A 15,202-nucleotide genomic window follows, 5' to 3' on the forward strand; every position below is an offset into this window, starting at 1 on the left:
TTGAAAAAATTTTTACACTATAACTTTTATAAATTATTCTGATAATTCTCTTATAGGAGTCATTAGAAGCTTGTGTTTGTACATCTCTGTGACTGACTTAGTTTAATTCTGTTATGGAAAGAAAACCTACTGTTACATCCTTTGGGTTGCCGTTTGTTGTGCCCTCCCCTAGTCTTCCCACCCATACTCATGTTTAATTTTAAAATTACATTTATTTGTATGACCATATGTATGTGGTTCTGGGGAGCTGATCCAGGTTTCCAGGCTCAGTACTAAATGCCTGTAGCTATTGAGCCATCTTACTGGTCTGTGTAACCCTGTTTTTAGGGGAATTTTTGTGATGGAGGCTTTACCCATTGGTTTTCTTCCTCTGGTCATCCTGTTTTCTTAGTTAAGACTCTGTCTGTTGAGGCTGCTGCCTTCTCTTCACTGTCACTGAGAAGAAACCTGTCTTCTTTTTCTTTCATATTGTGTCCTTGCTCCTCCCCTCACACATGATCTATAGTGTTTGTTAAATAGTTGTTTTATTAATCTATGGTCAAGAATTTGTCATTGCTACTTTCAGGAGGATGATTTGGTATGTTTTATACCTACCACTGGAACTTCTGGTCTCATTTTTTTAAAAACTTGTTTTTGTGAAAGGTGCCTCCACTGCCATAGAATGCTCACCATACAGCTTGTAAGAATTGGTTCCAGAAACCCACATCAGGTTGTTATCCCCCAAACCATCTTACAGGATCCGGTCCCTCCCCCTCTGTATTTTCTTTACTTGGAATCCCTACCTCCTTTCTATTTACTTGTCCTTTTGAAGAACTTTCGTGAGTGTTGTGAAGAGTTGCACAATGAGGGTTTTTGTGATTGTGTCCTTACTATGGTGCTTGTCTATCCTTTGTGTTTTCTGTAAGCCACAATTTAGATTCTAAGACTTGATTAGATTTGGATTAGTTTGCTTAATTAAAAAAGTGTCTACTTGTATTCTATCAGTAGAAGATATGTCACTGCCCCAGTATTGGTTATGATGCTGCTCTTCACTAGGGACTACCTTTTCTTGTGTACTAGCTTCTCTCTCCAGTGAGCCTGCAGCCTAGTTTTTTTGTTTTTTTCCATCCTCATACACCACCTTACATAATCAGGGACAGGGGAGATTGCTCAGTGCCTAAGAACACTTTGCTCTACTAAAGGACATGAGTTCAGTTCCCAGCTGCTCTCCTTTGCCTCCAGCTCTAGGGGATCTGACCCATTCTTCTGGCCTCCAGAGGTACCCCACCCATGTGGTGTACAGTCACATAAAAAAAAAAAAAAAATGAAAACAAATGAATAATTTAAAGGCTTGTTTAATCAGGTATTAAATAGCATAATATTTGTCGAGCATTAGCTGTTACTGTTCAGGTCCTGTTTGCCAACTTGGAAGTCCATGTAGTTTCTGATTTGTACATTTTATAGTTTGTTGTGGTTGTAAAGGTATTTATTTCTAGATTTGGAGGTACTCAATATAGATAGATATGACATCCTATAAGTATTTGTGTCTCCCATAGCACTTGATAAGTATATTACATATATAGTAGGCACTCAGTAATTGTTTTTTTTCCATAGAATATTAGCTAAAGAAATCTCCAAATCCTTTTTTTCTATTTAATAGCTATTTACTCCCTCTGCTTTACTGTCTAAATTTGTTAATTACACTTCTCTCTCTCTCTCTTTTTTTTTTTTCTTTTAGGTAAATGAGAAAACAGGACAGCTAATACAGTATGACAAATTTTATATACATGAAGTACAAGAATTAATAGACATAAGGAATGACTATATCAACTGGGTCCAACAGCAAGCCTATGGAGTGGTATGTCTCTGCACTTGGAGATTTGAACTTACGTGCCATTTGTTACAACACAAAAACATTTTGGAAGCAAATAAGAATATTAATAGCTTTCATTCCAGATACATTGTTTTAAAATGATATATTGCATATATGCCGATATTTTCTCAAAATCAAACCAGCAGTACAGATTGTAATTTTTTAAAAGAAGATGGATGTGTGGCTTGGACTTTGAACTCTTTATTGCCTATAAGATTACCTCTTCTCTAATGTTCAGAATAATAGACTGGATCTCTTAGGAATGATATGTCTGCTTCAGAAGCTGGATAGAGCCCTGAGACCATTGATTCTGTATTTTAATTTTATTTCAGTTATTAATATATGTCCACATTTGGATGAGCTTCTTTGCATGTAACTGAAAGTCTTTAATTACCAAATGCTTACTGCTCCATGAGAACCAAACACAGTGGCGTGCATCTGTTGTCTTAGCACTCCATCCCTGGAGGCAGCGAGTTCTGAGCCGGCTTGATAGAAAAGTAAAACCATCCATCTATAGACAACCTGTGTTCCAACCAAGCTGAGATAAATGCTGTAGCAATAGGATTTCTTTTTAGCTAGTGATTCTTCCTTTGTTTCAATATTTGCATGAAATTTGGTAGTCTTGCCATCCAAGCACATGTTAGTACAAAACCAAGATATCAAACTAAATCTCATTAAGGAGCTATTTTACTATTCACTGTTTTCTGATAAAAATGAGGTAATAGAGGACTAATTTTTTAGGGGTTTTCTGGTTAGTTTTGTTTTACTTCTCATTCTCGCTGATCTGTAATAATAGTTCCTGCTTCCCCATTTATAAATTAATGTGATATTCAGTGATATTATATCAGGAAGCTGGCTTTTCTTAATTTGGGTTGGGGGTGTTTTTGAGATGCAGTTTCTCTATGTTATAGCTCTGGCTGTCTTGGAACTCACTTTGTAGATCAGGCTGGCCTCAACTCACAGAGAGCCACCTGACTCTGCCAGGATCAAAGGGCTGAGATTAAATTCCTGCACCACTGAGCCGGGTGGTGGTGGTGCACGCTTTTAGTCCCAGCACTCAGGAGGCAGAGGCAGTGGATCTCTGAGTTCAAGGCCAGCCTGGTTTACAAAGCGAGTTCCAGGACAGACTCCAAAGCTACACAGAAACTCTGTTTCAAAAAAATATATATGCACCACCACCCACCATCAGGCCCTTTTGTTTTGCTTCCTGCTTTTTTTTTTGTTTTTTTGAATCAACCCTGCTTGGGCTGGAACTTGCTGAGTAGACCAATGCTAGCCTTGAACTCAACAGAAATCACCTCCCTCTGCCTCCAGAGTTCTAGAATTAATGGCTTGTGCCACCAACCTTGCTTTTATTTTTCTTTCTTTCTTATTTTTTTTTTTAAAGGGAGCTCATCACACTTTCATATTTACAGAGAACTTTTTATTTTGAGATCCCTTAGAAGTAGAGTCATAGACAATTATGACAGGCTACTATGTGGGTGTTGGGAATTGAACCTGGGTCCTCTGGAAGAGTAGCCAGTGCTCTTAATTGCTGAGCCATCACTCTAGCCCTGCATTTACATAGAAGTTTTACAGTTTCTTACTGAAGTTACAAAAAAATAAGATCCACAATTCACTGCTAGTCTTAAGGCGGAGTTGGGTGTCATGTTCACATAGCATTAGTAAAGTTTTAAAGACTCTCCTAAAGATATTCTTGCTATTTTGTGATAATGTGTGTGTTTCTGTGTAAGTACAATTATGTATGTATTTATTTATTTATTCACAAACATATGAATACCAGTTTGGTTTATGGGGTTGGGGAGTTGTTTTTCTGAAACTATCCAGGCTAGATTCAATCTGGAAAACTTCTGCTTCAGCTTTCCAGTGCTAGGACTATTAAGCCTGTGTCACCATTGCAGTTTATATAAACTTATCAAGGGTTACAATGAAGGGATGACAAAATGGCTTAACAGGTCAGAGCACTGGCTGTTCTTCCAGAGTACTTGAGTTCAATTCCAGCACACCTATCATTACTCACAGCCATGTATAACTCCAGCTTCAGAGGATCCAGTGGCCTTTTCTACATTTGTACACCCACTTCACACTCATTCACATACACATGGTTTAAAAATAATAAAATGCAATTTGAAAATATTTTTATTATATGTATGAGTATTTTGCCTATATGTATATCTGGGCTCCACTTAGTACCTGGTGCCTACTCAGGTCAGAAGATGGTGTTGGGTCCTCAGGTACTAGAGTTATAAGTGGTGTGAGCTATCATGTGATGCTGGGAATTAAACCTGGGTGTCTGGAAGAACTCTTATCTGTTGAGCCATCTCTTCCCCTTTTTCTTACTCTCTCTCTCCCCCCTTCTATCCCCTCTTTCACTCTCCCCCACCCTCTTTGGAGTTATGACACATGCCAGCAGCTAAAGGGCTTGCCACCAAGCCTGATGACCTGATTTTGAATCCCTGGGACCCGAAGAAACTGACTCCTACAAGTTGTCCTCTGATCTTCACACATATGCTGTGCCATGCACATATCTCCCCTCCCCCACGAATGCATTAGAAATAAAACTTAGTTTTTACCTGGGTATGTAAGGCCTATGGGTTTTCCTCCCTCTGCTTGGTCTTGTCCTGCTGCAGAGTCTTGTCCTGCCTCCGCACCAGCCCCTAAAAACACACTGAGACTCTGTATTAGATATAATTCTGTTGGCCCGGTTACTTGTTTCTTATCGGCTAGCTCTGTCTTAAATATTAACCCATTTCTACTGATCTATGTATTTCTCTTAGCGGGGAGCCGGCCAGCATACTGCTTTCTCCAGACTCTCCATCTTGACTCTCCTTACTATTTCCTCTTTCCTCCTTGTCTCCTAGTCCCGCCTATCTTGCTTTCCTATTGGCCAACAGTGCTTTATTCATTAAACCAGTATGAGAAAAATATACAGAATGACATCTCCCATCATGGGTATGGTAGGACATGCTTATAATACCAGCACTCAGAAAAGTGGAGGCAAAATGATCCAAAATTCACTCTGCTAATTCTATTTCAAAAGAAATCTTAGAAAGATCCATTCTGGGTTTGTCAGATTTGAGTTAAGTAGCTTTTGGGTTAGGTGAGGGTTATGGGGTTTTTTTTGTTGTTGTTGTTGTTTTTTGTTTTTTGCTGTTTTCGTTTTGTTTTTCTTAATGTTATATATTTGTAAGTCATAAATGGCGTGGTTGGTTCTGAATTTGTCCTAGGGAGTTAAATTGGATAGTGATTGAAATAGCAACCTGGCATACTCATTAGTATGATAGATGGGCAGGTGTAACATCAGGATAGACCAGCATTGGGAAGACACACTGATATTTAATTTCCCTAGGTAGGGAGTTTCTTCTCAATTATCAAAGCAAGTTAGAGTGTAGCCACCTACAAAATTGGAAGAAAACCGTGGGGGACTGTCCTTACTTCTGATAACCATTTACCAAGTTGGGAGGGAGTATGTCCACTCTGTTCCCAGGTTCTTATCATTTGTGTTGTAAGGTTTCATAGAACTCAAAGAACTGGTACACCTGCCAAATGCATTTTATTACAGAATAAGAGCACAAATTAAAATTGGTCAAGTGAAGACACCAGGAAGACTCTAATAGAGGTATCATAAATCGGTACCTGTCATTGATAGTGCTCAGAGGGTTGCTAACCACCAAAGCTGACTTGTGCCCAGTGTTTTTATTTGGTGTTTATCACTTCTCACACCATAGCTAACTTAATACTTTTGTGCATATGTATGTTTGCCTGCATGTATGTATATATATGTACACTAAGTTGGGGGTGGGGTGCCTGTAGATAAAGACAGTTTTGAGGCACTATGTGGGTATTAGGAACTGAACCGCAGTCCTCTGTCAGAGTAGTAATTGCTCTTAACCATTGAGCCTTTTCTCTAGTTCCATGTCTGAACCTCATAAAGGCAGAACTGATATCAGATGGCTAAAGTCTGCATCATAAATCTTAATATTTACATTGTCAGCAGCTAAAGATCCCTGTCATTCGAAAGACCCATAATAGCCTAGAGCAAATGCTTTATGTTTGGATAAAGTTAATTTTTCACTACAATAGTGAAACATTTTTTAAGACAGAAGTACTTAGAAGTCTAAACCCTGAGCATATGAGGTATGGAAACGTTCAGTAAGAAAGCATGTAACTCAGTTGGTAGAGTGCTTGTCTAGCATGTTTGGAAACCCTAGATTCGATACCCACCATCAAATAAAACTGGGCATGATGGCATATGTTTACAGTAGAAGGAGGTGGGAAGATCAGAGTTAAAGGTTATTCCAAATTGTATACTGAGATCAGGGCCAGCCTGAGATACAGGAGTCCCTGCCTAAAAAAGTTTTTACTTTTTTTTTTAACATTTGTGGGCTGGGATGTACATAACACTGGCTTAGTATGTGCAAGGCCCTGTATCTAATCCCTAGATTTGGAAGGAAAAAAGCATACATTCCTTTTCTTAGCCTCTTAAGTAAGCTTTCATTATTTTTTCCTTCACATAAAGGCAGTGGCACACACCTTTAATCCCAGCACTTGGGAGGCAGAGGCAAATGGATCTTTGTGAGTTTGAGGCCAGAGTGAGTTCCAGGACAGGCTCCAAAGCTACAGAGAAACCCTGTCTCAAAAAAAAAAAAAAAAAAAAAAAAAACCTTAAAAAAAAGAAAAATCTGCATTTTTACAATTTAGCTATCATCATATTCCATATTGTACTTTTTTTTTTTTAAGTTAATGTTTTCAAAACATTAAGAGAGCTGGCAAGATGGCTCAGAGTTAGGTAAAAGCATTTGCTATACAAACCTATGAGCCCATAGTGGAAGGAAGGAGAGCCAACTTGTACAGACTGTTTCTTGACACCACCACCACCATCCCACCCTATTCCCCCACCCCTCCCCCGCCCAGAGGCACACCTGTAATAATAACAATAAAAAAATGTTAGGACACAGATTGAGTATGATGGCACTTAATTTCAATACAGGAGATAGTGGCAGTCTGATCTCTTAAGTTCTGGGCTATCCTGACTTACATAGTAAGTTTCATTCCAGCTGTAACTATTATATAATGAAACCCTGTTTCAAAAAGAAATTTTAAGGGGAAAAAAACCAACCACTATTAAGATACCATAGATCTTTCTGTTATCTGTCCCGTAACAGTTTATATGGCAGCTCTCCTCTCAGTTTGTTTCCATGTAACATTTCAATATACTAAGCAGTTTTACTTTACTGAGATCAGTCAAGTCTGAGAATTTCTTTCATTTTCCAGGTAAAGAAACAGCCATGAAGACATATCAGGCTAAGAATTAGTTTACTAGTCTATGTAAATTCTGCAAGTGGGGATACTTAGTTGCTGAAACCAGATCTCAAACCTATTAGTTTCACATACAGAGTACCCAAAACGCTTAAAATTTATAGATATAGATGTGGAAGAAGTTTGTGGGTCAGTAAACTTTTTTGTCAATTTATTTTCTACCTCATTAAGTCAGTATTCAGCTGTAGCAAAATATACGAACTACTTCTTAAATAGAAATAGAACACTAATGTTGCTTTTTCCTCATTGTTGCATTCTGCATTGCTGTCTTAGGATGTCAGCCATGGATTAACTGAGGTAAGTTTGGTGCAATGAAGTCTCATATTTATGAAGTACCTTATGTTTTTTTTTTTTCTTTGTGAATAGTCAAATGTATGTTGAGTGTGATTTTTGTATTTTAATGTGCATATAAAATTCGAGTCTGGCATGGTGTCACACTTAATCTTAGCAGAGGTAGAGACAGGCAGATCTCTGAATTTGAGGCCAGCCTGATCAAAAATGAAGTTCCAGGGCAGCCAGGACTGTTCCACAGACAAATCCTGTCTTGCAAAAGAAAAACTAGAAGTTAATACGTATGATACTATTTCAGAGCAGTTTTCTGATTTAAATGATAAATTGGCATACTTTTTAATCTCAGCACTTGAGAGGCAGAGGCAGGCAGATATCTGAGTTTGTGGCCAGCCTGCTATACATAGTGTGAGTTTTATCTTAAAATTTTATGAATGCTTACCTAATAGAACAAAGTATTAGAGAATTAAATGATCTATTTTTTTAAACTAATAATTGCTATCAATCAAAAATTGTTCTTGTCTCATGTTTTACTTTGATATGTAAAGTTCCAGTACTTTGAGCTGAGTAATGAGTGACCCTAAGCTTTCTTTTCAGAACTGGGGACATTATGTTATTCTTCTATGTCATGATGTTAAGTTTTGTTCTGCTTTGCTTCAGGCTTTACTTGGTGTGGTTTTTTCTGAACTGAGGAAGTATTAGTTAACTTAAATTATAAACGATTGTTTGTTTCCTTAGACAAGTATTACATAAAATTACACAAAAAATAGGAATGGTATCAGGTATGGCTCAGTGCTAGGCTGTCATGTACGAACAAGGCTCCATGCCCAATCCCCAGCACCATAAAATTTTGTGTTGGGGAAGGGGAGATGAAAACACAGTTTTGAAAACATGATTAGGATTTGAAATATTGCAGACTATAGGAACTAAACCCTATAGGGTCGCCTAAGACCTTCAGAAATATCAGGTATTTACATTACAATTCCTAAGCATAACAAATTTACATTTATGAAGTAGCAACAAAAATAACTTTTTGGTATGAGGTCACCACAACATGAGATATTAAAGGGTCATAGCACTAGGAAGGTTAAGAACCTCTGAGCTAAACAAAGATCCATAGTGGTCTATGGAAATGGAAGACTCGGGAACATGAAGATGGTTTAGTGGGTGAAGTACCTGCCAATGGTAGAAGGAGAGAACTAAGTATTGCAGGTTCTCCTCTGACCTCCATATACACATTATGGCATGCATGTATAGACAAGCACAAAATACAACTTTAAAAAATGTGATTTTTGTAAAAAATTCAGCAGTATGGCACCTACTGTCAAACCTGACAGCCTGGAATCAGTCCATGGGACCCATTTGATAGAAAGAAATCACCTCTGACCTTCAAGTGCATGCCATGTATGACATCAGAATGCCTGAGTACATACTCATAGGCAAGTGTGGAGACACACCTTTAATACCAGCACTTGGAAGGCAAAAGCAGGTGGATTTCTGAGTTCTGGGTCAGCCTGGTCTACATAGCAAGTTCTAGGGCTATATAGAGAGACCCTGTCTCACAAATCCAAAACAAAAATCACTGGGGGTTACTATTTGGGTACATTGTTTACATTAAATTCACTTGTGGCACACAACATCATCCCAGCACCTTGGAGGTGAAGATGGGGAAGTTGAAGAGTTTGAGGCCAGCCTGGGTTTAAACAAAGGGCAAAGGATGTAGTTCAGTGGTTGAGCACTTAAGAACACTTACAACATCTTGAGTTCATTAGCCGCCTGTTACTTGCAGTCTTATGAATTCTAAATTATGCAGTTCTTTTCTTGGGTTATTCTAGTGCTGTATATAGAACAAATAAAAATCCTATAGTCAAAAAAAGAGTGATGCTGGGTGGTGATGATGCCACACCCTTAGACCCAGCACCTGGGAGGCAAAGGCAGGTTTGAGGCCAGCCTGATCTACAGAATGAATTCCAGGATAGCCAGGGCTACACAGAGAAACCCTAAACGTTTTTGATCATTTCTAACCATGCCAGTGAGGGCACAAAGAATATGATGATCGTCTTTGCCAAAATTGACAGCACCCACACACCACAACCAGCTTAAACTAATAAGTTTTTTTCCCCCCCCAGTTGGCAGATATCCCTGTGACAATTTGTACATACCCATTTGTGTTTGATGCCCAAGCCAAAACCACTCTATTACAAACAGATGCAGTCTTACAGATGCAGGTAAATACTGTACAATGCTAATTTGATTTGTGGATGCTTTTTTTAAAAAATTGTTTTTCTTTTTTTTTTTAATATTTGAAACACAGTAATGTATGGGAACAGTATTGTAGACTGTCCTTTGCATTGTACTATAAAACACAAATGTGAAAGTTGCTTGATTTTTAAAAAGGAGCTATGTTAAGTTTCTGCCTCAGGTTCCTGCCTTGACCTCCTGTCCTAGCTTCCCATCTTGTAGGACTGTAAGCTGCAGAATAAAATAAAACTTCCCACACCCCCAAAAAGGAACTATAATAAAAATAAAGCAATATAGCCTTTATTTATGTTAATTGAGGAAAGGTGAGATAAAATCATACTTGGAAGCACTTCATCACTTAAATGGGGAGAGAGTTTGAAATTCCCTGGAGCCTGTCATGGTATCATACCCATTTAACCCCAGCTTTGAATTCAGAGACCAACCTGGTCTGTATGGCCAGGTCCAAAACAGCCAGGGCCACATAGACCCTGTCTCAAGAAAGGAAAAAAGGAAAAATTTCTTTGAAGTTGGCCATAGGTTTTTTGTTTGTGTTTATTTTCTTTTGTGGGGGGAGGGGAAGGGCAGGACAGGTTCTCACTGATTGGCTAGCCTAGGATAACCTCAACCTCTGAGATATGCCTCCAGAATGCCTCTTTTCCTTCCTCTTTGCCTTTTACAATGAGTAAATCCCAAATTAAGTTTCTTAACCATTTCCTTAGTCAAGGTGTCTCTTCACAGCAACAGAACAGGATGGTGGTGAATTTCTGCTTTGCTTCATTTACCAAACGCTGGATTAGGACTGGGATCACATATACCCACCACCATGCCCAACTATTTAGTTAGCATAAAGTAATCAGTTTCATTGTGATATTCCCACACACAACTCACACACACACACACACACACTCTTTTTGAGGCAGGGTCTCACTGTATAGCTTAGATGGCCTGGAACTCCTAGACATTGACCTGCTTACGCCTCTCAGATGTTATATTAAAGACATGTGCCACCTTGCCCAGCCTCTTCCATTAACTAGTTTTAAAAAAATCTTCATTATGGATGAAAGGCAAAGAGAAAAAGAAGAGAGGCATTCTTTTCTGTAAGCTATGACAAGAGGCAGACAAGCATACCATTGAAGCAGTAGCTGAGTTTTACATGTTTAGTCTCCAGGCAGGAAGCCCACCCCTCCAACCTTAATTGTCTACCACTGGGAACTAAATATTCGCATGCATGAACACATTCAAACCTCCAGTCAATTACAGAGCAAATTCAAAGCCAGGTAGGTTAAATGAAACTGTTTCAAAGTAAAATAAAATTCTGATTTTGTTTTCTAGATGGCTATTGACCAGGCCCACAGGCAGAATGTCTCCTCTCTTTTTCTCCCGGTGATTGAGTCTGTGAATCCCTGCTTAATTCTAGTGGTTCGAAGAGAGAATATTGTAGGAGATGCAATGGAGGTCCTCAGGAAAACCAAGAACATAGACTACAAGAAGCCACTCAAAGTAAGTGAGCACCTCTTTACAAATATTGGAACTTCTATTTGAAAGCTGTTTCAGGTCTTTTGTTTGTTTGGTGTTTTGTTTGTTTGTTTGTCTTGTTTTTTTCTAGACAAGGTTTCTCTGTGGCTTTGGATGCTGTCCTGGAACTAACTCTTGTAGACCAGGATGGTCTTAAATTCACAGAAATCTGCTTGCCTTTGCTTCCCAGTGCTGGGATTAAAGGCATGTGCCACCATTCCTAGCTAAATTGCTAAGATTTATTAGCAATGGACAGCATATAACAGGGTCTCTGAAGTGCACTTCCATTTCTTTACAGTGTATTCAATGTTCACATTACCCTGTTCTAGGTTATATTTGTTGGAGAAGATGCTGTTGATGCAGGAGGTGTACGCAAAGAATTTTTCTTGCTCATCATGAGGGAGTTATTGGATCCTAAATATGGCATGTTTCAATATTATGAAGATTCCAGGCTCATTTGGTTTTCAGATAAGGTAAAATGCCCATTTACCACAGTTGTTTCTTTTTGTTTGTTTTTGTTTTTCTAGATGGAGTTTCTCTGTGTAGCCCTGGCTGTCCTGGAAGTAGCTCTGTAGACCAGGCTGGCCTCAAAACTCTGCCTCCTGAGTGCTGGGATTAAAGGCTTGGACCACTGCTGCCGGCCATTGTTTCTATACCCTGTTGACTCAGGAAGATTAGATTCCTAACATGTTTTGGTCAATAAATTGCAACTTGAAGTTAGGAACTTTTATACTTATTGTCAAAACACAACCATCATTTTTATACATTTAAAATTAAGAAAATAATTGAGGGTCAGCTTAAAAACAATCCTGATGGACAGTGGTGCCTCATGCCTTTAATCACAACACTTGGGAGGCAGAGGTAGATAGGTGGATCTCTGTGAGTTCTAGAACAGCCAGGGCTACACAGAGAAACTCCATCTCTGGGAAAAAGAAACAAACTGAATTTTCCTTCTGCGTATTTCAGTTTGGAAAATTGATAGTATGGGTAATGTCAAAAGCATTAGAAATTACTGATGTCTCTTACAATTGAGATGAAGGGCCAGTACATCGTAGTGTGTGAGTCGGTTCTTCCCACCACACTAATTATATAGGAAGCCACTTGTAGGCTTTTACTGCTTTTGACATGTATGCATCAGAGGCAGAATTGATTAGTTGATCAAAGATCAAGATATTTACCAGCTGGTCATAATATATAATTTTTGTTTATATGTATATGTATATGTATATGTATATATATATATATATATTTGTTGCAGGAGGCTGGCTGTCTTGTGTGAGGGTAGCAGTCATTGATATTCAATGCCTAGGATAATTCTTGAGGGGTAACAAAATAATGCTGCTACAATTTTTACACTATCTTGGATCGTTGTATAGAGAAATACCCCTGTGTTATTTGGTAGATATCTAGTTCACCAGGAAAGGAGTCTGTATGGTCAGTTACCTGTTCTTAAATAGACCAGATGTTCACTAGAGTCCAGCAGTAGTTACACTGTGTTTCTAAGTTTGTTGCCCTTGTTTTCTTTACTGATACCCACTCACATTGTCTTATCTATTGGGGGCTTCAGGGATTGCTTGGCACCTTGTCACACACCCTTAGTTCTCTGGTAGTTCCACTAAATGTCCTATACTTTAAAAATACAGCCAAACAATAGCACTAATGTTATGCAAATGAAAATACATTTTTTAAGTTATTGTGTGATTTGTTTCAGTCTTTAGGGTATAGCCATGTAGATAAACAACCAATGGTGTTTGCTGTTATTTGAAATAGTTGTATTATTTTGATTATTATGGTTATTCTATTGTGAATACATATTTAGGTTAACATAAAGGAGTTTTTTGAATTGATTACTGTAATTTACTTTTATTAATTCATAAGATGTTTGTGTCATATAACCAAATTAAACAATAAGATATATTAGAAGAAGCCAAGTCATTTTTTCTCTGTTCAAATGTTAACTCATTTGGGTTTTGTGTTTTGTTCTTTCTACTTATCTATCTTTAATGGAGTCTCTCTGTGTAGTCCTGGCTGTCCTGGAACTCAGTATGTAGACCAGGCTGGCCTTGAATTAGATCTGCTTGCCTGTGCCAGTGTATGTCATCACCCCAGCTGAGTTCTTGATACTTAGTCTAGCCTCCGAAGTTGTCAGGGTCACAGGGGTGCACTACAGTAACTATGAATGCATAGTTTGATGTTTTTGTTTGAGATCTGGTTTCATGGTGTATCTCTGACTTGCCTGAAGCTCCCTTGTAAGCCAAGCTGGATTCCAACTCATAGAGATCCACTGGAATTAATGGCATGCTCCACCACTCTCAGCCTTGAATTTAAAAAAAAAAAAGTTACTGTTTTAGGGGCTGTGGTTATGGTCATGCCTTGAAAGCATAAGAATGTGAGTTTGATCCCCAACACCCACCCACTTAACAAGCTTGGCATAAGGGCTGGGGAGTGAATGGCTCAGTGGGTAAGTAGCAGTGGCTGCTCTTCCAGAGGTCCTAAGAGCAGTTCCCACATGGCAACTCACAACCATCTAACTATAGTCCCATGCCATCCTGAGGTCAGATGCCCTCTTCTGATGTGTAGGTGTACATGCAGGCAAAACACCCGTATATATAAAATAAATTTTAAAAAGCTTGGAGAAAACAGGATGTAGTAACTCACACTTTCTGTAATCCAGTGCTTGAGATGTGACAACTTGGGCTCCATCTAGACTTATGGTTCTAAACTAGACCCTTCTCCAAAGCATGTCTCAAGAAAAACCTTGGCATGGTGGTGTATAACCCCACTGCTAGGAAGGCAGAGCAAGAGGGTCTCTAGGGCTTAATGGGCAGGCAGGCTAGACTAGCCTTTGAGCTGTACCCAGTGAAAGAGATGGGTAGCTTTCTTGAGGGTGACACCTTGGGTTATGATCCAGCCACCACAGATGTGCATGCGCACATAGACAGACACATACCATGATCAGATTTTTAAATGTTTCTTTCGCTTTTATTGTCTGTCAACCATCCTTGTGTTCCTTCCCACCCAGTGTATCGGACTCAGGGCCATGCCCACAGTAGACAAACCTAACAGCCCATATTTTATATCTAATGATATGGAGATGCTTACGTTTCTGGGGGGGGAAATCAGTTGTGAAGCCATGCGTCTATCTGTAGTCCTGACTTTTGTGGCTCTGCCTATGTAGACCAGACAGGCCTTGAACTTTGAGATCTACCTGCTTCTGCCTCCCAAATGCTAGAATTAAAGATGTACACCACCACTCATACTCATTGCTAACAAGCAAGTTTTTAAGAAGACTGTATTGAATGGAAATGTGCCTTCAGAATTTTTCTACTATGGAAAATGTGTTTTTCTACTAAAAATCAGGATTTTTAATTTGGAATAGACATCTTTTTCCTTTTTATCTTTGTGTTTTTAGACATTTGAAGACAGTGATTTTTGTTTTTCTACTAAAAATCAGGATTTTTAATTTGGAATAGACATCTTTTTCCTTTTTATCTTTGTGTTTTTAGACATTTGAAGACAGTGATTTGTTCCACTTAATTGGTGTTATCTGTGGATTAGCAATTTATAACTTTACTATTGTGGACCTACATTTTCCTTTGGCTTTATATAAGAAACTACTGAAACGGAAGCCATCCCTGGATGATCTGAAAGAGCTGATGCCTGATGTTGGGAGGTTAGTAGTTAAAAGTGCTTAGGGTAGGTTTGGGGCTAGAGGAGAGGAATGTACAGAAAGCTTTCCTTCTAGAAATAATCATGTTTTGTTGATCTGCTAACTTTTTTTTAAAGTAAACAGTTTCAATAAAGGGAAGTCTAACATATACAGAATTCTCAAAATAACCATGTTTTACATTGGAGAACTTTTTTTTCCCCCCTGAAGAAGCATGCAGCAGTTACTGGACTATCCAGAAGATGACATAGAGGAAACATTTTGTCTGAATTTCACGGTAAGATGACCATTAGTCAGGTGATCTTATTTAACAGCGACAC

General features: G+C 38.6%; 1 protein-coding gene across 6 annotated transcripts in view; it reads left to right on the plus strand.

Annotated features, from left to right (window-relative positions):
• The window catches only part of Herc4 (HECT and RLD domain containing E3 ubiquitin protein ligase 4), a 72,698-nt gene that overhangs the window by 50,190 nt on the left and 7,306 nt on the right, over window positions 1–15,202 (plus strand). For 4 of the 6 annotated variants that reach the window (XM_051186824.1, XM_051186822.1, XM_051186826.1 and 1 more), the window contains 7 exons: window positions 1,718–1,837; window positions 7,445–7,468; window positions 9,589–9,687; window positions 11,033–11,200; window positions 11,545–11,688; window positions 14,722–14,888; window positions 15,093–15,159. In XM_051186824.1, the coding sequence (XP_051042781.1) occupies window positions 1,718–1,837; window positions 7,445–7,468; window positions 9,589–9,687; window positions 11,033–11,200; window positions 11,545–11,688; window positions 14,722–14,888; window positions 15,093–15,159 (789 nt within the window). The remainder of the gene's footprint in view (window positions 1–1,717; window positions 1,838–7,444; window positions 7,469–9,588; window positions 9,688–11,032; window positions 11,201–11,544; window positions 11,689–14,721; window positions 14,889–15,092; window positions 15,160–15,202) is intronic. The other 2 variants (XM_051186828.1, XM_051186825.1) reach the window with 2 other exon arrangements.

Source organism: Phodopus roborovskii, unplaced genomic scaffold, assembly GCF_943737965.1.
Source record: "Phodopus roborovskii unplaced genomic scaffold, PHOROB, whole genome shotgun sequence".
NCBI lineage: Eukaryota > Metazoa > Chordata > Mammalia > Rodentia > Cricetidae > Phodopus > Phodopus roborovskii.